This window comes from Larus michahellis, chromosome 11 (assembly GCF_964199755.1).
Source record: "Larus michahellis chromosome 11, bLarMic1.1, whole genome shotgun sequence".
In the NCBI taxonomy this organism is placed as follows: domain Eukaryota; kingdom Metazoa; phylum Chordata; class Aves; order Charadriiformes; family Laridae; genus Larus; species Larus michahellis.
Genome location: NC_133906.1, coordinates 2988571 through 3016123, shown reverse-complemented (window position 1 = coordinate 3016123; position 27553 = coordinate 2988571). Strand labels below are relative to the sequence as shown.

The following is a 27553-nucleotide window of genomic DNA, read 5'->3' as shown; positions in this document are numbered from 1 at the left end:
CCTCTCCGCAAAGGCTTCTCCCTCACTTGCACCGCAACGGTGGGAAGTACACCAGGGGAAAAAAAAAAAAAGAAAAAAAAAAAAAATAGGGGGGAAGGAGGAGGAAGGGTTGCCCTTTTGTAAAATTGGCAAAAACACGTGTTTTCACTTTATAAGCAAACGCTTATCTCCAGTTTCAAGCCAGTCATTTCTGATGCATTACCACCCAGCCTCGGTTACAGCGTGATGCATGTGCTTAGGGATTCAATACGAAGCACTTAATTCATTTTCTCTTTTGATATCGGGCTCGATTCTGTGAACTGCAGCAGTTTAGAGAGTTTAATCCCACAAAGGTCTGGGCAGCAGCAGAAAAGCGGAGAATTGATGGCGTCCGGCCCCAGTACGATTATTTCAGCTATCCAACGGCACGCTGGGCGGCACAGACACAGAGCGACCTTTGTCTCACCATGTCGCCAAGTCAACATCTGAGAGAAACGTTATTTACAAAAGCCTGGTTTAATCCCTCTCCAGCTCACCAAGTTATTTATCCCCAAGCCTTAAGTACTTCATAATGTCACTACAACCTATTAAATAATTGTCATCCCACGGGTGTATTTGTTATACTAGAAAGCCCACCTGGGACACGAAGGCTTATCTACGTTCAGAGAAGATCAATGCAGAACGTAGGCAGAGAAGGACGAGGGGGATGACCAGGAGAATTAAGAACCTGACAGAATGAACTGAGGATGATGTTCATCCTGCCAAATTTTAGGCATCTAATACCTTTTTGAGCCAGGCACAATTGCCTTCTTTACTATGACAGAGATTAGCACCTCCAGAACATCATCAACCACCTCCAGAACATCATCAACCACAGCTGTCTTCCACATCCGTCACCCTCAGAGAGCCTCTGTTCCTCTCTCCAGTAACCGTTTTGATGGCCACCACAGATGGACGTAAAGGCAGAGAAAACCACGCCCAGAGAACCCAGCAACATGGAGGCATGGAAAGGACACAACTGCTCTCTAGGGAGGGATAATCCATCAGGACCAACACCAGAGGGAAAACCAGGAGGTTTAAACTGGCCACAGTTAATCCACAGTTGGTAATGAGGAGCTGAAGCCCAAGATCGTGCTACAGGAGGAAAAAGGGGCAAAAAAGAACCTATTTTCAGGGGGAAGGCTAGGAAGCTTGAGAAGGGGTCTTCACAACCCAGTCTCAGCGATCTCTGTTCCTGTCCTCAGCTTCTGCGTTTATGACTCAGTCAAGGCCGATACTGAAAAGATAAGACATGTTCAACAGCGGAAGACCAAACTCCCTTTCTCCAGCTACCACTGGGAGCGTTTCAGGACATGCAGTGCTGCTGGCAAGGTGTGCGGCTTATGGCCTCATATTGCGTCTCTACTCCATGCGTGTCGGCTGGCTCATCGCACGCTTTCACACCAGCGGTCGCAGCAACATCCCGGCACCAACGTTCCCGAGCCCAGAGCATCCCCCAGAGCCAAGAGGGCCCGGGTCCGCAGACGGTTGGACAACATTCCCCCGCTTCAACGCTGAAAGGTGCCTGATCCCAACCGCCCGGCTGCGAGACTAGCAGAACGTATTGGATAAACTCGTCCGCCAGCTACGCTGCCAAGCTATAGTGAGAACGAATTTGAATAATAAAAGCTGGAATAGGAAGATGCCTTGGAGAGAGCGTTGGTATAGTGCTTTCCTAAGCTTCAATTTAAAGCCTCCTTTCTATAGCTAATGCAGTCGTAGGGAACATTAGCCTAATTTTTGTCAAGAGAACTTGTCAACACTGCAGTATTTAAGATAGACGCTAAGGACTTGTTTTATCTTGCAGATAGATCACTGAGAAAGAAAGTAGTTGTGCCACGCTTGGTTCACAGGAAAATAAATCGACGTTCTCCCCGAGCCTAATGAGGGGATGCTGTTTTATAACACCGTGTGCGCGAGCAGCCTCGCGGTTCATCAGCGCACACACTGCAGCTGAGTTCAGATCCACATTCACCATGGGGTTAGATCAAGGAATCCATGCTGGAGATGGGCCATCACTGGAGATGGGCACCCAGGGACACAGAGAGAGAGAGAGGAGGGACACATTTCCCTTCCAGAGATATCGGGTAAAACGTTCGACCCAACTCCTGAAGGGTTGGGTCCTTCTACTGATGGCACTCACCAGTCGAGCCGCAACCAGTGGACTACGATTTCAGGGCTAAGGGGAGAAAAGGGGTGGTAGAAGCAGAGAATCGGTTTTGCCTCCCCCGGGGTTCAAGCAGGAGGTCAAAATCGATCTTGCCTAGCCTGATTTTCAGAGATGCTTCATGGGCAAGTCAGCAGAAAGCGAAAAAAAAACCAAAACAAAAAAACCAAACAAAAACCACAAAAAGAGAGGCTGTACCCTGCATCTTCGGGGAAAAAAAAAAAAAATGTTTGCACAATCCCGCTCCCATCATACACTACTTTAAAGCATTACAACACTCCCAGGAGCCTGGGTGCGTTAATGCTGGCATGGTTTCACACTTCCCACATGCCAGCCTCAAGAGCTGCGGCTGCAACAAGTCCGGGGTAACCACGCTGGCGCCCGTGGCATAAAGGCTACTCTGAGACTTGCAGCTCGCTCGGTGCGAAGTTGAAAATGCCCTTTTATTTGCAGTTGTCACTTGGAAGCAACAGCAGAATAACCTTGGTTTTGGAATAAAAATCAGCTTGTGGAGGAAGTCTGTGGGAGCGCGACCCCCGGGCTGCAGACTCGTGGGCAGGAGCGTGGCTCTGCTCCGCTCAGGATTCTGCGCTCGCAGAAGAACTAAATCATTACAACGGCCAGAAATGTCCCTCGGGAAGGAAATCCTCTCAAAGATAAATCAATAACTCAGTGTAATTTTAGCATGCAGCCAGGAGAATTTACATTGCCAGGAAGGCTGAGAGCTCTGCCACGGAGACAGAGCCACAGCATCATCAAACGGCCCTGCAGCGGTCCCCTGCGCAAGAGCTCAGGATCTGCGTATTTACTGCAACACCAGGAGCCTGGGCTCCACCGTGCCGGGACCTCTATGGACCCAAAACGAAACGGCAGCAAGCAGGGATGTGGGACGGCAAAAATCCCTTGCGACAAACCTACCTTTCCCCGGCTCTGTCCCAGCTGCCCTCCTCCTCCGCAGCGTGGCTGCTCTCCGCAGTCGTGGCAAATGCGCCCGCATCTTACAGGGTAAAGCCGTGCAATTAAAAAACAATGAATTAAAACAGGTAGAGGAGTCCGGGGCGGGTGGGGGGGAGTGCTACAGCCACAGCCTTCCCCCCCGGCCAGGGTTACATGGGTTCCCACCAGCCAAAGCACCCGCAAAATAAGGCGAGACAGTGATATGCTGCAGCACACAATGTGATTAATGACACTGCAATTTACGTAATTATATTAATGCAAAGTACACTTGGACCAATAAGTTCAAGGAAACTAATGACACTTTACAGCACTCTTCAGCACTGAGCAGTAACTCTAGCAAAAATAAAATAAAAAAAAAAAGGACCCTAATTATTCAGTAGTTCCTCTCCTCCCAGATTCTCAGGGTCAGCTTGGAGGAGAAGGTGGCCTGAATTATATTTTCGTTTCCAGAACATCAACAGAATTGCTAACTAAGTTCCAGCGGCAAGGTCAAAGCCTGCCCGTAGTTATGCATGCCATCCCCCTCCCGCTTGCCGGCTCCAGCAAACGATGGCAGCGCTGGACCCAGGAAGATCTCAGGCTGCCCGTGTCCTCTACAAGCGTGTCGAAAACATCCACGCTCTGTGCTGCTCCTCCAGAGACACGGTACCGAGCGCCTCTGCCATCTTTTCGCTCTGATCCCCAGGACGGATGGATAAACTACAGCAACTTTTTTCTTTAGAAGCTAAAAAACTGGCCTCCATGAAGCACAGTGTGTTTTACGTGCCTAGGAGTTGAACCTCACTGAAGAGAAGCCTGACAAGCAAGCATCCCAATCCCGCTGGCAGCGATTTGCTGTATACCCAGACCACCTACGTATTGTGTATCGTCACAACCAACGCGCGCGGCAGACGTGGAGCCTGTGCTGCCAATGCACAGAGGGCTCGGAACGAGCCCACCACCCGGCTTCACAAGAGCTTGAGGCACGTGGAAACCCTCCTTGCGCAGAAAACTTCTGTTGCTGCTCTTGCTCCTTCGTGCTTTCAGGACTTGCCACGTGCACATACACACACACACACACGCGTGGTCCTCTCTCCTCTTCGGCAGGCACCTGGAGTGATGGATGCATTTTGGAGGACCCGTGCTGGCCACCGTCGTGTCACTCCTCACAGCCTCCTTTGGTCCCAACAAGCTCTCAGATGTGCCCACGTTCCACCACGCTGCAAGGGCCTATATCCGCAAATCCAACTTTACAGGAGCTACAGACGTGGCCTGTGTTTTCATATTATTTCATCGAGACTCGGACTTTGCACCTCTGAAATGCCAAGGCCTGTTAGCAGAGCTGATCCAAGAAGCAACATCAGAGCTCATGCCAGCACCGATCCAAAGAGCGGAAGATGCATTATGGCCACCCCAGACAAAACCAGGACAACCTCTTAAGCTCCTACGATGCAGAACACAAAGGTGCCTGAGAAGCCAGGGCAGAACAACTCTGCAAAGGCTACACAAAAGAGGAGACCTCACAAGCATACCTCCGCATCCTATAGAAAACCAAAATCAAAACCACCGTTAAATGAATGGTCACACGTTCCGAGTCTCAGGACTGCACTCGTGGGTACAAGCCGGCAAAACTGTCCTGGTAGCTTCCAGGCTCAGCAGCAGCATCCTGCAAGAGGGGACACGCAAAAAGCCAACTCCACGATGATCAGGAAGACACATACGAAGCAATCCGTCACGTGGCAAACCGCGCGCACCCAGATGTCCTGCAACACAATTAGAAATCAATAGCAAGACGCAAAAACCCTCAACCACACAGTAAAATATAAAGAACACTTGTAATATTGATTTTAAAAGTGCCTCAGAGAAGAGAGTTGCGAAGGAGCCTGAGAAAGTAAAGCAAAATGCCGGAATTGAAAGCTTTTTTTTTTTTCTTCCTCAAAAAGACATTAATAATGGATTTTCAATGCAAGAAGAAAAACTGAAACCCACACCAGATTCTCCTGGTAATAACAGCTTTCTGCAAAGCCCAACTATTAATGTAACAGGGACGTCCATCAATCAAGCACACAGAAAGTACTTTGAGAGCTAAAAAAGGAGCAAGCAAACATCTGCTTTTGGCAACTTAAATTTTGCCCTTAAGCACCAGGAACACAATAAATTATCAGAAGGTTGAGCTTGAACTCATTTTCTTCCATGCTGGAGAGCTGAACGCTGAGCTCGGGGGTAAAGGGACACAAACGTGCCGCCGCTGTGATTTGTGTTTGACAAAAAAAACGGGAGAAATGGACACAATTTCATTTGTAGACTGAGGAACACTTGAAAAACGCCAGCGCCGTTCTCAGCACCAACAAGGCAGCGGGGCTCCCGACAGCAAACAAGTGGCACCACCCGCAGAGAAGTGACCGTGAACCATCCTTTGAGCCTGCGGCTTTCGCAACCACCTTTTTGTCATTAAGGAAGGTCTTGTGAACCCTTCTCCACCTTCAGCCACCCTCAGCCTGTCCAAGACCGTCCACACGCTGGAGCGGTACCAGCGTGGGATGACAAGACATGCAAACGTGCTCCGAGATGGCAGTCGCGTCCCTCCTCGCTACCGCTCTCCTCTTCCCGTTGCCGCACACTCCCTGCGGGAAGCTGCGGAGATTAATGCAGATCTTCGGTGCCTGCGTTTCTTTCTCAGTGCTCTCACCAAGCCAACACTTCACATTTTGGGTCCCTCCAGCCTGACTGGGGTGCTAGCGGCAAACCTGAGAAAAGCTGGATTTACACCAAAAAACCCCGCCGCCAAAGAAAGTAATTGGGGTGGCCCCTATGCTTCCGCTTTTTTTAAACACAGTAGGTCAAAAGAAGTGCTGGAGATAATGAACAGAAGTTACTGATTCAACCAGAAGAAGCTGCAGGCATCGTTGCAACTAAGTCTTAATAAATTCTGAAGAGTGACACTATAAAATGCCACTATGGAAGCCTGTATTTATTGTCTCCCCATGCTTTCTATATCCAAGGTGCCGTGTCACGCTTAATAACAGTTTTTCTCCCCAGCTGCCAGTGTTGCAAATCCTGCCTGACACCTGACAAGCTCACGGTTGGGGTTCACCCCCCCCACACCTCAAATACACACATCTCCACCCGACATGAAGCTTTGGTGGCATGAAGAGGGATAAATGATTAAACCAGTACTGCCCAGGCGACGCACGGGAGAGTACAGACGGTCTCCTCGTCTCTCAGGTGTGCTGGCTCCACGGGGCTCACGGCGATGCAGCGGGAGGGTATTTTTGTCCCTCCGGCGCTGATGGAAGCGATGCAGACAAGAGTCAGCCATTGCAGGAAGGTACTTTCATGCACGGCCACGTTTCAGAGCAGAAGAACGTCAAGAAAACCAAGCATCACTGCTGCCCGGTCCCTAGGAACACTGCTGGGCTGAACCACAGCCTGCAACAGCAGAGCAGCCCCACCAGCGACATTCTGCCCAGTGTCGCAGCAAGCTCTGCGTGAGGCATCAGGAGGTCCTCATGGAGAACCACAGAGAACCAAGAGGTCCTTCAGTTCCTCATGCCAGAAGTGCAGGAAATCTCCCCTTCCAGGGCTCCCAGCTCAGCTATGACTGCACAGTGCACTTCAGTTGACCCCGAATCTTGCTTTTAGACCGTGGATACAATCTTTCTGGAGCTTTTCCGAGTGTCTGGTCTTAGGAATACTACACAATAGGCAAAACTTCAAGAAAATCACCTTTGCACTCAGTTTGTACGTGGGTTGTGCGGATGGATGCTTGACAAGTATAAAGATGCTATCATCCCGCCCTGCCTGCATCTTCTGCACTGCAGAGGGGACAAAAGAAATCGCATGAACCACCTCTAGTTCACTTCAGGGGAAAAAAAAAAAAAAAAAACAAACACCAAAACCTAACAAAAATACCACAGACAAATCAGCGTATCAAGTAGAGCAGAGAGCAAACAGGAAAAAGAGCCAGCGTAGGTGGTTTGACCTAACCTGAGGATCTTTGTTGGAGTGACTGAAGGAGAGCGTATACATTTCCTTCTCATAAAGCAGCTGCATTAACACCACTGGCCGACACAGCTTCATTTGGAAGCTCTTCCTCCTCTCCTGCTTGCCAGCAAGACCGGGCTTTCCCCGCAGGCGGCAGGGTGAGGTACAAGCTCTCCTCCATCACCAGCCTCGCTCTGCTCCTCCGTCAGGACATGTCCTTTCCACTTCAGGATGTAATGCAAAGGTTTGGAGAGCACCTGAAGAGATCGAAGTGGGTGTAAAGATGATAAAGCAGGTCTCAGGTGAAAAGGCTCTTGGCTTATCTTCCAACAAAGGCTCTGGTCCCGTGGGGCACCTTCATTCCAGCCTCTGGCTCCTGGCTCCAGCCCTGCTGGGCCCTGCAGCTCCCTAGCACCTGGTCTCAGACACCACTTTCTGCTACCTCTCTTCAGAGAGAGATCTCCAGTAACTCTTCCCATGTTTGCTCCGTTCAGGTTTCAGCTGGTGTTAGCAAGGGGGACAGTCAGCATCACCAATAGGATTTGCATCTCTCTGTGAAGCCCACCATGAGACCCTCTGCCATACAGCACCACAGATCAGTCAAAGTTGGAAGGCATCTCTGGAGATCACCCCGTCCAAGCCCTGCTCAAGCAAGGTCACCTCGAGCAGGTTGTCTTGTCCACGACTGCGTCCAGTTGGGTTTTGAACGTCTCCTAGGATGGAGACTCCGCAACCACCCTGATGGAGCTGACCTGCTCCAGTGCTCAATCAATACAGTAAAATGGATTTTCCTGTGTTTAAACGGTTTCTTCTGTTTCTGCTTGTGGTGTCGAGGTCCCTCTGAAGGCGCAGCTCCCACTCCTCCCAGCTTCCTATCATATAGTCTGTAAACACCTTCACAATACCCGGAAAAACCTTCACAATTTGCCACCTCGTTACAGCTCTAGTGAATCAAGATAGAGAGAGGCCTAATCATTTTTGCATGTTATCGAGTGCAGAACAGTGAGATAACTGTAATTAGTAGCACCCTGGTTAGCAGGTTAAATGATAGTATAATTAATGAAGAACAATCGGGCTTTGTTTCAAATACAAAAAGCAACAGATTACATCAAAATGCAAATGCATCTTAAAATACAGTCTTGATGATAACGTAAAGGTGCTTTCAGAAACGCCGCCAGACAGAAAAGGAAAGGTTTCGCTTGGGCTGAATGACAAATCCTAAAAATAAAACCTGGTCCAGGGGTAAAATGTAAATTGTTGATTAGATCTATTTACTCACACCCTGCAGTGACGGGAGAGACAGGCAGCTTAATGTTTCCTCTTTTACTTTGCAGGATCACAGGCACATTCCTGTTAGTGCCATTGCCGCTTGCAAGGTCTTTGCAACCCTGGGAGATCTCCAGCAGAAGAACAGAAGAAATACCAAGTGACAGACTGCATACATTAATTCAGGATGCAGAAAACATCCTGTTGCAAGCGAACGACCCAAGCAAAACTTCCTGCCGTCTCAAGGAGCAGGCAGAAAAAAAATCAAGAGAGAGGAAAGAATCTCGGGACTGAAGAAAGAGCTTTTGAATCTGAAATGTTATCCTTAATTAGAATTTCCAACGCCACCACACTTTCTCCTTCCAAGATGTAAACACATAATAAAAAATTAAACTGGAATATAGCGTTGTAAGGGTTCTTGCAATAAATGGGAATTAGTTCTACAAAACATCAGGACAGACCCAAGGAGATTACATTTCTTTCCCAAGCTTATGCTGGTAAAGCAGAGCTGGAAAACCAGAGACATATATTTATTTTTTAACTCAGAAGTTTCCTTGAGATGTTAAAGGAAGCTGTTTGGGTAAAGTGGGGACGTTTGTTTCAATGTGCTGGATGATTTGTCTGATCCCCAGCATCCACGATGGTGCTTTGGGGGGAATTCAATGCTTTCGCGGCCATGAAGCAACCCCCGGGGTTTCATGGGGATGGAGGTCGGACCTGCGGCTAAGCAAGGGCGCGTTGCAATGCTGGGAAGGCTCGTCCCACAAAACATCATCCTGCATTTGAAGTGTAAGGGAGTTGCTCTGATTATATTCGGTCAAACCTTCGGAACCATTGAAGTGACTCTGGAATCCAAGTCACGCTGTTGAAAAAAACACTTTCCCGTAACACCTGATAAAAATGTTGGAGCCAAGGTCGTGGTCTGCCTTGCTTGCTCTGGAAGGAAGAGGGAAGATACCCAGACTGGAAATCCGAGATAACCAAGGCTATATGCACTCCCAAAATGTTTTCCAGAAGGGAAAACATTTTTCTTCCAAAGCACTGTTACAAGCTTGAAATAACTGTGCGGACTGCTAGATAAAGACAGAGATAAAAATAGGCCCGTTATTAAATACTACTTCTTTAACAAGGTTCATCCTTCTAAACAGCCACGTGAAGGTTATTAATGTTATTACAGAAAATATCGCATGCTTGCACAGAAAACCATAGCAAGATATTCCTCATCGCCCGGCACACATTTAACCATCTCTTAGCAGCTCGCACGCTCGCAGCATCCCTGGTTTGGCAGAAAGAAGATAAAAAGAGAAGCATGGGAGATCCCCTCTCGGGGAAAGAGTCTCCTATTTCAAAGCACTTTTTGCCCTCCAAACAATGTAAATTTAACCGTGTGAACGATTCCACACTGCTTATGCTGACTGCTATGCAGCCGATACATACTTAATCTCTTCACTAACGCTACGCTTACATTATAACACCACCAGTGAGAGCACCATTAAAGCTAAGTTTGAAAATATTTTGGCAAACGCAGCCTAACTTCCTCCTGTTGTACAAAAAGAGCTGCTTGACTCTCAAACACCTCTGTCGCCTGGTTTATAGCCATTTCGGTGACCATGCGACCCGCCTTCTGGACGCGGGGAAGGCTGTGGACGTTGTCTGTCTGGACTTTGGTAAGGCCTTTGACACCGTCCCCCACAGCATTCTCCAGGAGAAGCTGGAGAATCATGGCATAGACAAGTGTACTCTTCGCTGGGTTAAAAACTGGCTGGATGGCCGTGCCCACAGAGTTGGGATTAATGGGGTGAAATCCTCTTGGCGGCTGGTCACCAGTGGTGTCCCTCAGGGCTCAGTTTTGTTTAATATCTTTATCAATGATGTGGATGAGGGGATTGAGTGCACCCTCAGTAAGTTCGCAGACGACACCAAACCAGGTGGGAGTGTTGATCTGCTTGAGGGTAGGAAGGCTCTACAGAGGGCCCTGGACAGGCTGGATCGATGGGCCAAGGCCAACTGTAGGAGGTTTAATAAGGCCAAGTGCCGGGTCCTGCATTTTGGTCACAACAACCCCAAGCAACGCTACAGGCTTGGGGAAAAGTGGCTGGAAAGCTGCCCGGCAGAAAAGGACCTGGGGGTGCTGGTGGACGGCCAGCTTGACATGAGCCAGCAGTGTGCCCAGGTGGCCAAGAAGGCCAACAGCATCCTGGCTTGTATCAGGAATAGCGTGGCCAGCAGGGGCAGGGAAGTGATGGTGCCTCTGTACTCGGCACTGTTGAGGCCTCACCTCAAGTGCTGTGTTCAGTTCTGGGCCCCCCTGTACAAGAGGGACACTGAAGGGCTGGAGCGCGTCCAGAGGAGAGCTACCAGGCTGGTGAGGGGTCTGGAGACCAGGGCATATGAGGAGAGGCTGAGGGAGCTGGGCATGTTTAGCTTGGAGAAGAGGAGGCTGAGGGGAGACCTCATTGCCCTCTACAACTCCCTGAAAGGAGGGTGGAGAGAGGTGGGTGTTGGCCTCTTCTCCCAGGTGAACAATGACAGGACCAGAGGAAATGGTCTGAAGCTGCGGCAGGGGAGGTTTAGATCAGATATTAGGAAGAATTACTTCACTGAAAGAGTGGTCGGGCACCGGAACAGCCTGCCCAGGGAGGGGTTTGAGTCACCATCCCTAGAGGTGTTTAAGAAACATCTGGATTTGGCACTTCAGGGCACGCTGTAGTGGCAGAGACTGTAGGGTTTTTTGTGAGCGTGTGGTTGGACTTGATGATCTCAAAGGTCCCTCCTTTCCAACCATGAAGATTCTATGAGTCTATGATTTTATAACTAACCTGTAAAACACTGTGGGGCATGGAGTCATACAATACATCGTTACATCCTTGTTTTGGTTATGCCTCACATCCAAGCCCATGGCTCTGTGTTAGAGAAGCTGCAAACTTTTATCTCGGCTGCTCAGAAGCGCAATTAGTTTTTAGCAGTACATGCATCACCGCAGAAGACTCTGTACAACCAGCTCGTTTAACGAAACCAGTAACACCACAGCCAGGAAGGGACAAGCATTCATCCTGATTCACCGAAAGCCCGTCTCAGCCCGGCTTCACTCCTAAACCGAGCAATCCAAGTAGTAAATTTAGAGTTTTTTCTCCCTGACTCCAGTGCTGCCAGGATACCGGCAGTTCTTGAAATGACAGAAGACAACAGAAGTTTTAGCTGTGTTTGAGGGGGAACAAGAAATCGCCTCTCAGTTCATTTCACAAATACTGAACCTCCTGGACACGCTGGGAAAACAACAGTGGCAAAACTTCCCAAGACACGGAGAAGCTGATAGGAAACACGGGGAAACAGCCCTGTGAGCCAGCCCGGTACCTGGCCACGCTGAACGTGCCGCGCTGAGCCCACTGCTCCGAGCCATGTGCGCTGGGGCTGGGCACACCACCAACCCCTGCCATTACGCTTAATTAAAACCTGCAAGTGAAGCGTACTGACACACAACAGTCCATTGCTGCCCAGTTCCCAGGAATGATTTGGTACCAGGAGTGATGCAGTCCTAAGGTCTCACATTATTTAAATTTAATTATATAGATAGATATATAGACACTGCATTTACAAGACGCTACAAAATCTATAATCAAAACTACATTACTACAGTTGTCAAATTAGAGAAGCAGAGTGGGTTTTTTTTTTTTTTTTTTTTTTTTTTTTTTACAATGTAGGAGTATTTTTTTAGATTTTTTTTCCAATTTTTTTTAACATGCGCGTTCCGTTACTGACCTATAAAGTTGTGTTATTTGCTACAGTTTCCCATTTCTTAGCGTGAACGACAAAGGTTCTGCAGTTCTGTCCTCTCCTGGAAAAGGTCAGCTTTGTGCCCAAGGACCCAGCCCAGTAACATTCCTGGTGGTTTCACGAGTGTCTCAACTATACGGGTCCAAAGCCACCGACACCTCGTGGGGACGGTAGCAGTGGCTCCGGGCAGCTCACCGTGCAGAGGACGGCCAGCCCAGGCCTGCCTCGCAGCCAGGACGCCGTCCTGCTCACCGCGCAGTGCTGGGCTGCCCTTGTCTGCACAGTGAAGAGACTGCTTGACAAGGAGCAGGTGTGCAGCCCCTGTGGGCACCCTCTGCATTCCCAGCTCAGAGAACCCGCTGGCAAAGAAAATCCAAGCGGATAATGCAGAGTATGGCTGGAGACAGGTAACAGCACTGCCCTCGTCTGCACAGCTGAGCTGGAAAGACTCACACAGACAGTATCTCCATGTCCCAAACCTGGCATCCTTCAAACATTCCCTACTCAGAGGTTTCAGGCACCTTCTGTCTGCAAGCTCTCCGAGCATCTCCCAGGCAGTCCCAATCCTGCCCTCTGACAGCACCAGACAGGGACACACGGTTATCCCTCTTACGCACATCAGGAGAATTTACTGTTTTACGCGTCTGCCCCACGCCAGAGCCAGAAGCAGCACAGGGAGCTTCAGCCCTGGCACTTTTGCCAGAGAAGACCTTCAGTGTACAGAAGAATTGAGCACGAGCCAGCGTTAGGGAAACCCTCCACCCCATAATGCCAAGGTGTGAAGTCAAGGAAAGCCCACGAGGATGGGGAAACCAAGGGAGGAGAGAGGAAGCATGCGGTAATAAAAAGGAGAACAGGCACGAGATACATTTAAGATATCAAAAGCCTCGTATGCGAGAGGTCAGATGGAAAACAAGCAGAGGGAGTGTTGCCAGCGGCCATAACTCTGCCTCCAAGCTCTGAACATTTGCAACCGCTCTCGAGCCTGCCTGGGCTTTCCTACCTGCTGTACTCACCCTGCAGCTCTCCCTGCTGCAGGCCAGAGAAGATTGTAACAACGCCACAGTCAAGATTTCTCCCCTCTGCACATCAGTAACAAGTTATTTTATATTAAAAAAAATAAAATGGAAAAGAAGCATTTCATCTGGTGCAAATAAGGTTTTTAAAATCCTATTTGCTTCCCTCTTCATGTGAACCTGTGCTGATCTGCTGAGGTTCCCATTTCCCGGATTACACATGTCCAGCTTTGCAAAAACGAGCATACCCTGGTGCTTTAACACCGTGTTTCACAGCCCTCTCTTGCCCGTGCTGACATAAATATTTCAGAGACCTGCGTTTGAGTTAGGTCTAGGTCACCCAGAAGCCAATGGCTTGGACGGATTCATTAATTCAGCAAAGCAATTAGCAGGACTCGGCACAGCTCAGGACATCCCGCTGAACGGCAGGAGCAAGATGCCCACCGTCGAGGTGTAAGGAAATCCTCGCCAGCCACCACATCACCCACGCGGGCTGGGGACAGCCCCTGGCATGGGAGTCCTGAGCCAAAGGGATCCCTCCTGCCATTACCTTCTCCTCCCAGCTTTACAAACCTCTCCTCAGCTTAGAGCGGTGGCTGCCTCATTCGGCCCCTGAAGCCTCTTGAAAAACAAAGACTGGCAACGAAACTGGATGGAGTCATTCCCGGTCCCGAGTCCTGTTCTCTCCAAAACCACAGCAAGTCCTTCAAAGCAGCTTCTGAAATGAGCTCCCCGACGTGAATGCTTTCTTTGAGAGCTGTTTCCATACCTGTACAACCTTGTTTGTGCAGCAAATGAGACAGGGGAGGACCTGACACAAGTATGAACGGCAAAAGACAGCTACCGCCAGAGAAAGCAGCCCGCGGACCTGCGGAAGCTGCAGCCACGGATATTTAAATGCTAAGTAACGTATCATCAGCTTCCCGCTGAACAGAAGATGGTTTCATCATTGCAGAAGCAGCAACAACAGCATGCTCACATCAACTTCGCTCTGGCAGTTTGATCAACAGAGGCAGTCATGGCTTCTTATTTTTTAACTGCAATATAATTAGGCACTTAGGAAAATGACTCTGAACAGTACAAATGCCACAGAGTAACTGCAGGTATCAGCACACAGCTCTGCGAGCCCGAAGTTTAACCACAGCTAAAGGTACTGGCCAGCTGAGCTCCTTTAAGACACGCTCTGCCCGGCTAGATACGGAGACAGGCTATCCAAACCTGAGATAGACCCAACAACGCAACATTTCAGTCGCCAATGCAAGATTTTGCTCCATTTCTCCAGTCCGCAGGGAGCTGCTCTGGACCAAAGGAAGCCTTTCTGTGCCCCAGTGCTGGCTCCTCTCAAATGGAAAGCGTACAGAGTAGATTGTAAATATTTTGATATTTTGGGCAGATGAGGTTCTTGCTTGGTCCATCTGGATTTGGAAACTGGACACGTTAATTCCCAATTTCAAACTGTCAGCTGAGAAACCTGCCAGCGAGTTTCTGCCACATCAGGGAGCAGCAAAGTGCTGCTGCCACGGAGGTGGACACAGCCCATCTACAGAGGCACCGTGCAGCCCGGGCTCCCCACAGCTCTGCTCGCTGCTAAGGAGAAGGTGATTAACCCCCTTTTATTTTCCCAGTTAAACCCTTGCCTCTCATATCCTTTTCCTTAGTCTTCACAGCAGCGTTTTCCCCAGAGGAGCTACTTCTGACCCTAATGCAGGGTGGAAAATCTGCTGGTCAGTGATGCGACTAGATGGTCAGAGCAATCTGAGTTTCAATAATCATCAGGAATGCTAAACAGACAGAGGGAAACAAGGTGCCCAAATAACAAAAGGAGGTAATTCCTGAGAAATGAAGCATTCGTGTGCTCCAGGATGTTGCATGGCAGATTTGAGGTCACCTACAGCCGTGGAAGAAATGCTTTTCTATACAGAACCCCGAAGAAAACTGTCAACTTGATACAGAAGACCATCAATGCCATCCAATCCTTCCATTCATCTCTGTCATCACAGAGACTAAGGAATCAGTATTTGGTTGCCATAACCAACAGGCAAAGATCACCTTGAGAAGTGGTGGGGCGTTTCTGTGCACTGACAGACTCGCCTCCCTGCACTTGGAAGAGCTTAATGTAAGCAGCAACAAAAGTGAATCACAAGCCAGCTCTGCTGTGTTTCTCCAGAGAGCTTCCAACTCACGAGGGTACTATCACCTGGTGAAAGTGCATTCAGAAAGGAAAGCAAGACCAGAGGAAGCACAACTTCAAAAAAAAATACCTGCGTGTGTGGAGGAAGAGATCCCTGGCCACGAGAAGTGATCTGATCACGGGCGTGAACATCCATTCAGAGGACGTCGTAATCCTGCTTGTTAAAACCCAAGTCGCCTGCAAGTTCCTACGGATGCCAACTAAGAACAGGATGAAAAGTCCCACAGACTTCTTCATTGTTTCCTCCAATGGCAGCAAAAAAAGTAAAATAATGGAGGTGCTAGAAGTCTTTCCAAGGCACGTGTATCCTTTCTGTCTAACCCAGCCGTGGCTGGTGCATTATTTAGTGCCGAGTGAGAAAAAAGCAACGTCTAACGAAGTGTTAAAGGACTTTGTGAAGTTTCACCAACCTTTCCACAGCCCGTCAGCTTCCCAGCTGGCTGGCAGAAGAGACAACTGATCCCCTTGCTTCCAGATTACAGGCGGCAGAGCTCTTAGGGTAACTGTCTCTCTCTGTTTGCATCCAGCTACCTCCAGCAGCTTGAAGCGTGCTCGAAGTGCAAGAAAGCACTTGATCAAAATCCAGCTCACACTGTAGGCAGCGAGTGAAGAACCACACAAAGCAGCGTTACACAGACAATACCGACTGAATTTGGTGGCGGGATTTGACAGGTTACATGTCGATGACACTGCTGCAGTCTCGGTGGAAAAAAGCAGTTTGATGCAATTAGCAACAGGGAACCAGAAAAAACAGTAGAATAAAATTGGAAATACATGTATAAAAGATGAGCAACTGCGGGACTGGACAGAAGCATAAATATCCTGTGTTGAGCTCAGGAAAGGAACAAGATGAAACAGGAGTGCGACAGCAGGAAACGCAACTCTGAGGTCCCTTCCACTATTCAAACTGAAGATCCAGATTTCAAATAAAAACATTTGCTTCCTCAGGAGAGACTGGCCCCATTTGCTGCAGGGATACAACAGAAGACGGCACAGGGCCATCCCGGAGAGGAGGGTGGCAGAAAGCAAACTTGTGAGCATCGCGCTGTGGTTCACTTCGGCCTGTGCTGAGCACAGCCCAGCCAGGGCTCTGCTCGGCTGTGAACGAGTGAAACCACGGCAGAAAACATCGGAAGATGCAGCAGCTCCGGATTAGACACGCTGCCATCACGTGTGCCTCTGTTAAAGGCCAGAAAGGCACATCCCTCATGAGGCCACGCTGGCCGCTTCCCTCGTCCTGCGGGTCGACAAACCGCAGCACGGACCCGTGCTAGCAAAGGAGAAACCCTGGAGGTCAGAGGCAGCAGGGATGGGCTCGTGGAGGCAGCAGGTTCCCCAGCCTTGCCTCGGGTAATACGCACGCGAAAACTGCGAGTCACAGTCCACACACAGGACGTGGCTTCAGAGAAACCCACAGGAGACAAAAACCCAGGCTGGCAGGGAGAGACTAAGGAAAACTCATTTTTCTGACATGTTTCTACCCAAATCCGCACGCACACCTGAAACGAGGATCTGTAGCGACCAGACGATGAGGCAGGCCACCATTTAAGCCTTTTACGAGAGTAATTGAAATTCTTCTCCTACAGCACGCTGTGAATGCTGACAAGCTCCCCACTTCCACAAGCTCTTCGCTGCACATGCCCAACGTGGAATTGCTACAAAAATGAAGTGGAACAAGAAACCCGAGCAACGGAGAAGGTGCTTCTGAACAAAACCGGCAACGACGTTTATAATGACTGCAAGTATATACATATTCTGCTTCAACGAGGGTGGTGGGGATCTGCCAGCCTGAATACTAAGCAGGGACACCACACGCTTTCCATACATAATGGTACAAAAATGGAATATAAGTATATACTGCAGCTTTGTGAAATTTAGGGGCTTTTGCTAGACTTTTATGTTACACAAAGATTTACATTTGGAAAAGTCATTCTGCTATATCTGGCAGAAATTTCGAGACAAATGGATCCTATATTTATTCATTCAATGATAACACTAAGCACAGGATAAAGCTCTTTTAAATTCAGAGCACTTTATAAAAATTAATTACTACTTAGTTCACCCTTCCGAGGTGGGAAGGTATTACACCTGCATATACATGAGGACATTGAAGCACAAGTGGATTAAATACCTTGTCCAAGACCCCAGAGGCAGGCTTACTGATCATCCTAATTGCTGAAATATGTGTGCGCACATGCACCTGTGCGTGTGTTTAAACGGGCTTATCCTCTCCGGAGCCTTTCCCAGCACACGGGATTTTGCAGCGAAGCCAGCCTGCTCGGTTGGTGTTTTCTCACCATACCTGTCCCATACACGTCTAATAAAAGACGTCAACCCCAAAAAAAGGGAAGAGATTCTTTTTTTCGTGGGATGTGCGGATAGGGATAAAAGCTGGATTTCAAACAGCCAAGGAACAGAAAACCCATTGTTAAAAAGCTGTGTAGTGTTACACTGACGATCCTTAATCATATTGCCACTGAGCGGCATCTCACCAGCCCACATTGGAGCACAGCAGACCTGGGATACCGCGTGCCAACAAATGTTCTAAAATCTGTCCCTTGACAAGCGTACAAAGAGAGAAAGGGCTTCTGAGCTAGTGACAGAGACACATCCCCACCTGCGATGGGACTGGCAGCCCACTCGACCTGCTCCAGTGAACTGAAAGCACTTTAGCAACCGCTCCCATGGCCAGCTGGTTCGGCGATGGCCTCCTGTCCCTGTACTGGGTCACCGGGTCCCTACCTCTCGCTCCGAACACCAGCAAAGAATACATTGTCATGGGAACAAACAGGTATTTTTGAGTTGCTGCACGGCTTCTGTCGGTGCTGTTTCAGAGGGATGCTATAATTAGTCATCAACACGTTACCTGGACGGAGGGTTTGCCACTGATGTGTTGGGTAAAACACTTCCAGGTCTTCAGGATCACCATCATCTTCTGTTATCGGCTCTCTCCCGCTGTCATCTTTTATGTCGCTCTCTTCTATTTTTGTAAGGGCAAATTCCTTTCGGATAGAAGAGATTCAGCTCATTAGCAATTGCATCTGGGTAATTTAGTATCGGCTGAGAATACAAAATTTTTTCCCTCGCCAGCAGATTTTTTTTTTTTTTTTTTTGACATCCGAGATTCTTTCCACATGGTTAAATTTAGATTTAGAGTATATTAAAGGTTAAACATGCATAACTAGCATGACATTTGTGCTGAACAAAGCAACGCGGCTTATTTCCTATTCCAGTGCAGGCTGCAGGTTTAAAACAAGCTTTCGCGGAGCCTCACCTATATTAGACTCAGAGCCAGGAGCCCCGACTATCATTAGGGTTGTGTAATGTTGTAAGACCCCATTTTCCCTTGCCTAAAAATATGTCAAACTTTTAACTTTTTCAGCAGAAATTTTCCACACGAGTGGAACGCCTCAAGCATTGTTTGTTCGTGTTTTGGTTTTTTTGTTTTTTTGTTTTTTTTTTTCCTTAAAAGCACTTGTTTGAGGCTTGGAGAAGATTTCAGCTAAAATAGTTCAGCTATTTCCAAAATAGGACACAGGGAAAACACACTGAACTGCCCACGCAATAAAAACGCGAGCATCCTTTTCTTTACCCATTCCCGGTGTCCTCCAAATCTTTTAAAACAATGAGGCAGTGATTTAATCGCCACCTACATCGCAAGTGCAGCACGCCAACGGTAGAGGTGTGGTAGATCAGCCAGCACGAGCGGTAAGGCATTACGCAAAGGAAAAAATGAGGATGAAAAGCAGGGGGAAAAAAAAAAAAAATAATAAAAAATCCTTGCTGCGAGGGAAACCTCGCTGTTCACTGGAAAGTCTCCCTAGGGAACTGGTGGGAGTCGTGTAAAACTGCCGCGGGTAAAATTATTGAGAGCGCGTAGTGAGTAACGACCTCGTACTATCTCAGACCAGGCTATTAACTGGTTGGGAAGCGGGTATTTGCTGGTCTGGTTTTCACGGGAACAGATAAGCTGGTCCAGGCTAATCGTCCAGGCAGCTCAGTTTCTGTTGCAGGGAACATTATCCGTTGCTGGTATCTCCATGAACGCCACCACTGAATAATTTCAAATAACCAGCCTATAGGGAAAGATTATTCCTAATTGCTGGCAATTAGAATAAGAGTTACAGCTCACTTCATGAAGTGTTTTGATATTAATCCTTAGAACGTTTTCACAGGGAAAAAAAAAAAAAAGTCAATTAAGAGGTTAACTGGAAATTTTAGTCCGCGTTCTGCCTTCACTTCTTCCACTTCTTGGAAGAAATGTGTGCACATTTTCAGGCAGGATCTGGGTGCTTTGCATATAAATATCCATTATCCAGCCTAGGAGAGTGTTTCTGAGCAAGAGAAATGTCAGCCCGAGCAAAACACATACAATTAGCAACGACAGCGGGAACGCACAAAGATGGTTGACAAACCTATAGAATGTTTTTATTTTATCTGTCAAAAGGGATTGAAATTTCGTAAACGCGTGGGAAAATAGACCTTAACTCCTACTTTCGCTTAGCACATCAGAGGCTTAGAAATTGTTAAAATTATGACAAATGGTTAAAGCTCAGTAACACTCACAAACATAAAAGGCCAGGTTCTGCAGATGAAAATCAATGTTAACATTTTCTGAGCCACGACTCAACAGGACTAAAATAAATGAGTCAGAGCAGTTATTACTTAGCTTATTTATGCTGTTATATTATTATCCAAGAGGGACTTAACAATACAGGCTATTGTAAATTTACCAACAGGCCTCCGAGTGTTGTATCTGTTGAAACACATAATGGAGATAGCTGATGTTTACTGGCTCTGCTTAAGAGAAGCGCCGTGGTCTAAACCTTCGGTAAGGATAAAAGGATGTGACATGGTTCATTTAAACGTTACTCCCACTGCTTGGCCCGCAACTGCTTTGCAATACCCCATTTTCACTAGTATTTCCAGCAAAAATGGGCAACAATGCACAAGCCGTCCTTCATTTAGGTAGAAATTAGGCAGAATCCTTTTCGGTTTGTTTTCATCATCAAAAATGCAGAAAGAAAGATGTTTTCTAAAGAACAATGGAAATTTCCTCAAAGGCAAAAAGCCTCCTGGCTTTATCAGTCTGAAATCAGCTGCAATAAGCTGAAAAGCCTCATCAGGGAGGGTCTGAGACAATCTGCAGTCTGTTTGCAGTAAAGGAGGGACGTGGCCACCACGGAGCCGTTGTAGAGGGAGCGCAGGAAAAGGCAACGGGAGAGTTAGCCACCCACTGCGCGAACCCTGTCTGAACCCCAGTGTCAGGCCTCCTGCCAATTCGGGCAGGTATCACTGGGTGCCTGTCCTGGTGCTTGCTCTCCAGCTGAGACAACTGTGCTCTGTTCTCCAGCCTCCTCCCCTCCCTCCCTGAAACAAAGACATCGTTACCTGACCCCAGGTGGGCCCAAGGCACTGGCTGACGGCACTTACACTATCATCTGTCCCTTGTATTTGCTCTGGGTAATAGCACAGCTCCCAAACAGCTGCATCACACAACCAACAGACCAGCAAGCTAAAATGCAAAAGCAGGAGCGAGTGTCCAGGGACATGGTGGGGGGGGCAGCACTCCCCTACGCCAGCGTCGTTGTGATTTTAAGCCACAGCATTAATTAAACCAAAAAATCACCACTGCACTGCTACAGAGCCTGTCTCAAGCAAGCTCCTCAAGGAAACTTTCCAGATCTGCTAATCTAGAGGGGTCTGGCACCTGGGGCTCAGCAGCAGAATCCAGAACTGGGGTAGTTTTGCGCACCTGTGCAAGCCCAAAGGGGCAGACAGAGTCCACCCACCTCAACTGCAGCTTCAGAATAACACTGCAAGTAGCAAAATCCGTGCCCATGGGATGCAAGGACCTGACTCACTTGCGGTGACTCAACAGAGGCACAGCTAGGAAACTAATCAAGGACACCTCTTCCCCTCTTCTTGCCACTAGACTGCATAATTAGCTTTGCCTCTTGCTACCAGGGGGAACGTGTGACAACTCCAAATAGAAAAAGTGACACCTAGCAAACACAAGAGCTGCCCGCGTTGCACCGTTCCCATTGCAAACCCTCCAGGTCAAGAATATTCTGGATTTCCTGGGGTGAGGCAAGCAGTCTCAAGAAAGAAGCCCTTCTGAAATGTTGCTATTGAAGACCCCCTGTGGAGAAGAGGTGATTCACCAACCGCTGCTGCGTTCTACTCGGCCCTACAGAGGGATCAGGTAAGGCTGTCACCCCATCGGAGACTCTGGTGGCTGGACAGCCCTCTCAAGTGTGGCTCTCGGCCAGAGCAGTCGACACTTACGGGAACTCTGTCGCTTAGGCTTGACCGGGAAAACACCACAGAAACCACCAAGACCAGCAGGTTGACTTTGGCAGCGGTGGAGAGGAGACCAGTCCAGTGAGACATTGCCACCAGCCTGAAATGCAAAGGAAAACAAAACCAACAATATTTTATTCCATACTTTCACAGGTTTCAGCATCCTTTAAGCAACATTTTGCAACGCAGCATGGCTTCAGGGGTGCAACACTGCAGGACAAAGAACACCACTAAGTGCTGGCGCACCGGTCTCACCAGGGGCAGCCGCTTGCAAGGGGTGCCGATTTTACTGCTAATGGAGCTTACGACAGGTAACGACTAAGTACCTTACGTGGACCCCGCAGGGGCTTATGTGTCTCCTGGAAAAGATGAAGAGACCTGTAAGTCTTGTTTAAAATCACTGTGTTACTGCCACGGATGACAGTGAAAAGGAAAGCTAAACATTAGTGCAATCCTGTGAATGCCTTTTATGCATGTGCCTCATTTTAAACACAGAAGTAGCTACATTAATTTAAATTAAACAAAACTACCAGTTGTCAAAGGATCAGGAGTTTATCTAAATCCATATGTAGGCTTTGCTTGAGGAAAACAACATTTTGCAGAGGTGAACAAGGTTTACGTGGTGGTTCTTACAGCGCAAGGCTCTCCCTCGATGCTCAGAGCGCTGGCTCTGCCCGCGCTTGCAGCAGACCATAAAGCAGTCCCCACGGCAAACACTTGCCCTGACCAACCACAGACCACTGACGGAACTAGGGGGGGAGGTGGGGGGGAAGAAAGGTCCTGCTCTTGTGGCTGCTAGCCCCCTTGGTACGGAGCTTGTATCCCCACCACTATGTGTGTAACCACACTCGCACACACGCGTGGCCCCACTGCTTCGCAACACCAGGCTTTAAATCCACCTACGGCGCTCAGCTCGCTGCTTCTCCTGCTGGGGTAGGGAACGGAGCAGCCTGCCAGCACACAGGCTGGAGAAGTATTTCCTTTGATTGGCTCTAAATTTACACGCTGCTAAATTAAACTAAATGAGGTCTTTTGAAAGAAGATGGGACTGATTAGTTCCGTTCAAACACTCCTTCATTACTCATCCCTCCATCAAGTCTGCTCCTACTCCTATCCAGGTTTTAAAGAATTTCCTCCCATACATGCAGTCCTAAATATCTTTCTTTCTGTCTTTGTTGTCCATCAGGATGGCACATCATGCCGCAGGTTTTTTTCCTTCCTTGAAGCAACCATCTTCTGTTCCACAAAGCAGAAAATATGCTCACGGCCTCCTGCCACCAGAGGACCTCTGCCCCCAAAAGACTTTAGGGACACGGAGGGAGTCTTCTCCTTCCACCCCTTTACTGCTATCTTGCCTCCCCACTCCGTTACGGTTCTTCTTCCTCTTCCTGCTTGGTTTTCGCTTTAGCCAAAAAAAAAGAAAATAAAAGGCAAAATACTAGATCACACTGGTCAGTGGTGGATGTCTAGGAAAGAGCAGCCAAGCAGGGAGCACAAACAGTAATACATCCGAGGCATGTATGCAGCTTCCAGAAACTCCTGACCCAGGTGCTTCCCGAACAGCAGCCTCTATCTTTGAGCTCAAAGCCAGATCAATGGGATTTTTGGTTTTGCCATTAATTGCTTTTGGAGCAGATCTGGACTTCAGACACCCACAGCATCCCTCAGTAATGAGTTCCTCTGCTTAATTCACACCATGCATGAAAGTATCACTTGGCATGTCTGACCTGGTGCTTGATATCCTCCTCCGATGTCTCCCCTTTTCTAAAGGGTCAGAGAACCACCTCAAGGACCCACAAGCCCTTATTAAACTACAATCAGAGCAGAAGAAAAGTTCTCCCTTTTCAGAAGATAGGCAAAGACCTGTGGCCAAAGCCTTCACCTCTCACTTGGGGCAAGGCCAAGGGCAACCGGGCTACAACCAACACCCAAGTTCCTGAGCTGGAAAACCCAGAGCAGAATTCATGGCCCCAAACTCCACCTGCTCCCAAAAGAACTACATGTCCTTCTGGCCGATGGCAGAGTCGGGACCTCCATCTCAGACTGACCACGACACACAGTTCCCCCTTAAACTCATCTCAGAAGAAAACTGCTGCTTATTACATAGGAAACAGGGGTTTTGGGGTTTGGGGGGTTTTTTCAGTTATAAAACAAGCAGCAAAACTGGGATAATGAAAAATAGATGTATCTCTAAAACTTCACCTGCAAGCCTGGAAATAAAAAGAGAAAAGAAGAAAAAGAAATTCAACAAAGCAGCGGCTGAAAGAAAACGCGCACTCCCATAAAAATAGAGCTCACGTGTACCGAGAAGGCTGGTAGCAAATGACAGTACAGCCTCTTTAAAGCCTACCACCTCATGCCTGCCTGGAAGATGACATCTGCACAACAATTAGCAGTTTGCTTAGGTCCCAGGTAGGCAGGAGGAGCTAACATTTGAAACACGGGGGTTTGAAGCTCCTGGAGAGAAGCCTGCACAGGCTGACATCTCATTACAAGACAGACATACGCAGAGGGTGTGAGCGGGCTTCCAAACCGAATGTTATGTGGAAACAATGCATTTTTAGAAACGACCCTTGCAGCTTGCAAAGCAGAAAGGGTGGTAACTGCGACTCCACCTGCATGGGGAGTATTTGCTCTGATTTAAGGACATCATTTTGGGACCCAGCAGCACCCATGTACAGCTGCAGCAGTCAGCGCCAGAACGGCTACAGGAAGACCACAAATTCCCCTCGTGCAGAGTGGGGTGGGTTTGGTTTTTTTCCCCCCCAATAATTCTCTTTTGTCAAAGAAAATCAGGTACTAGGGAAAAAGCAAAGGGTCAGCTCCAAAGAAGCCTCCGTTCCTCGCAGCAGTCCTCCCGTCAGAGCAGGCAATGTTCTCGACTTCGCAGTGCTGGGAGGTTCTGCTCCACAGCTCCAGAAAAACCTGTCCGCACCGGCAGCTGCAGAAACAATAGCATTGCCATTATGTTCTCTATTAGCAGGGACATTTTTACTGATTTTACTAGCTGCGCATCACTAAGTGCTGCACAGCCCTGTGAAGGCAGTTGCCGTAGTCATAGGTGACAGTTCAAAGCCAGTCAGTAAGAGGAACATATTTCATTAATGCCTTTGGCTGCTGGGAACGCACCGCTCTTTCAAGTCCTAACTCAAAGCCCACACTGCGTATACTGTGCCACTCCAATAAATCCATCTGAAACCTCATCTGAATTCTGATCCGCTGCTCCAGGAGAGCACGCGGACATCCCAGGAAGCTCCCCAGCCCCCTCGCCAGGCTCTGGCTTTATGGACAATGGGAAGCAATAACAATAAGCTAATCCTTGTTCTCATCTAGAGATGGAGGGAGCAGTATGGGAATTTTAGTCTTGCAAAACTGTCAGCAAATTTACTAGTTCAGGCCGGGTATCTGCCCAGCCACCCGTCGTCGGGATGGCCAGTGGTAACGAAAGCACCGACAGCACATTGTGTGTCTACGAGCACAAACAATTCACAGAGGTCCCCTTGCGGAGTGTAGAGCAGCAGCGGAGAACAATCAAACGATGAAAGACATCGAGGAACACAGCCCAGGCACCTTTCAGCTGAACCGATGACACAAAGACCTCCAAGCACTTAGAGCCTCTTAGGCTGAAACCAAAGTTTGATGGGCAATAACAGTTAAGGAAACTGTTTTAAAGATAGACGTGTAAATTGAGATGTCTGATTGAAGAGATGTGCTCAGGACACATGCTACAATCAGTGTCAAGTCAAGATGCCCATTCAAACACAATGTCATTTTAATGACGCTGGTATCTATGGCCGAGACCAGCATGACGTGCTAAGTGATGTGCAGTGCAACAGAGAAAGAGAAGGAAATTTAGCTGACCTGACCTGAAATTTTCTTCCTCTGAGCAATAGGGTCCCCAGGTCTGTAATGAGCACCCGTTTTTGCTGACTTGCTACTGAAGAGCAGTGCAGCGTCAGTCAGACACCTTGGGAATGTCCTGTGGCTGGCAGTCCCTCCTCTTCCGATGGCTGCGCAGCTACACCGACAGGAGAAAGAGGAGTTTTAATCTGAAATTCAGTCTGTGCCTAAGAGAGGAAACAGCTGGTGGACAAACAGAGGATTACTAGGAGGCCACAGGACACTCTGCCCTTCCCCGTTCATTACAGTCACGTCTGCGCAACCCTCTGCTTTCAAACAGTTGAGCAGGACCAACCTGCAAATACAATCCTCCTCTCTTCTTCCCAGGGGCACAGAAACACAAAGGCTCCTGTTAAGTACAAACCAAGCTAAAAGAAGCCAGCCTGGAAATACTCATGTTTTGGTGGACACAGGCCCAGGTGACCATGTGTCTGCTTAGCAGGTCTCAATCCTGAAGACGTGCCTCCGCTCTCCCTGTCCTGACAGTACATGGACGTTGCACCGTGGCTTCTGGCATGAATTTCTTGGATTTCCTCTGCATATTGGAGCCATGAGAAGACAACTTACCCGTACTAAAAACCCAATGGCTCTCGTAAGAGAGAGCACGTGTAATGTTTGCCTGGAGATGGTTACCTGCAGCACGTTATAATGTGGAGGATCCAGCAGAAAGATGCAAGCCGACAGCAAGATGCTGCGAGAACCACAAAGAGCTACCAAACGTTGCCAAATCTGAGCATTCTCTACTGCCTTCATCAAGAAGAGGACTTGTGAGTCTCTGACACCACTTTTCCCCCCTTAAAAGCCATCTTTGTCATCTTTTCATGCTTTTTCTTCCCTGAGATGAGGCCTAGCAATTAATTGCGCTTGCCCTAAGTGCAGTGGCCAGGTGAGCTGCTGTAGCTCTGCACGGCTGATCGACAGGCACCCAGGACGCACCAGTGACCTGCTGCTCCGTGTGTCTCCCTGTGCTCCCTCCTGCCACGGACGGGTCCTGATCAGCGACACTTCCAAAAGCAGACAGGAGTGAATTTTCCTCTTCATTAAAGCCAATATTAAAACTACAAAGATGCTGGAAGAGACCTGAATACACTTGACTGATCAAAGAACTAGATCTGAATAAAAATTAATAATAAAAACAGAATAAAATAATAATAATGAACCTATCTATCACCTTATGCAAAGCAGAAGAGCCCTGAACGGCAACACCAAACACAATGAGGAGCTTCCTTCAGGGACGCATGGAATGCTCCTGATGGAGCCCCAGTTTCTGTGTCCTCGATTGTCCCAGGACAAACCCGGCAGGAACAGGCTTCTCTGGGAACGGATGCACCACACTGGGCTGGTGCGGGCTGTGCGCAGCTTTGTTCGAGGTTCGACGTTGTAACCGCTTCTGCCACACTCGGGATGCTCTCACAGCTCTGCTCCTCCTGGCGTCCTGCCGTTGGGAAAGCACGCTCGTCCCTCCAGCGAGTATCCCCAGCTCCAAACAGGAGCCCACTGGCCTGAGAGCCCCCAAGCCCTGCCAGAAGGTCTCACCTGAGCACAGAGGCCTACATGCATGGGTGAAAGACAGGACAGCGAGTATCACTTATTTGCAAACACCTTCACACTACCAAGATTTCAGCACAGCAGAGAGTGCACAGCTGCAATACAGACCGCCCTGTTGACGCTGCTTATGAAATCGCTTAAAGAACTTTTATTCTTCTTGCTTGCTCCTCATCGTTTACTCCTACCCGGACTCTGCTCTGGCGTGTTAAAAACACTCCTACACAAGGGAAAAGTTGTGGGAACACCTTGCCGTATTTGGCTGCCCACAGAGAACCCACGCAGCAAAGAGGCCACGCTTTTAGGTTTACAGGAATAAATCGCAGCTCGAGCCCTGCTGGTTAGGCACAGCCTGCCACCAAGGAGCAGGTCCTGCTGAACTGGGACCAGTGCACGGGGAGAAATTTTGACACAGGGCAGTGGGAGATGGGGAGGGAGAAGGATAACCACAGC

General features: G+C 48.5%; 1 protein-coding gene across 14 annotated transcripts in view; it reads right to left on the bottom strand.

Moving 5' to 3' along the window:
- The window catches only part of SIL1 (SIL1 nucleotide exchange factor), a 99268-nt gene that overhangs the window by 54590 nt on the left and 17125 nt on the right, over window positions 1–27553 (bottom strand). For 10 of the 14 annotated variants that reach the window (XM_074603455.1, XM_074603457.1, XM_074603453.1 and 7 more), the window contains 2 exons: window positions 21641–21755; window positions 18219–18354 (listed from right to left, as the gene is read on the bottom strand). In XM_074603455.1, coding sequence (XP_074459556.1) covers window positions 18219–18354; window positions 21641–21745 — 241 coding nt within the window. In that variant the 5' untranslated portion in view covers window positions 21746–21755. Of the gene's footprint in view, window positions 1–18218; window positions 18355–21640; window positions 21756–25521; window positions 25674–27553 lie in introns of all 14 variants that reach the window. The other 4 variants (XM_074603468.1, XM_074603465.1, XM_074603467.1 and 1 more) reach the window with 1 other exon arrangement.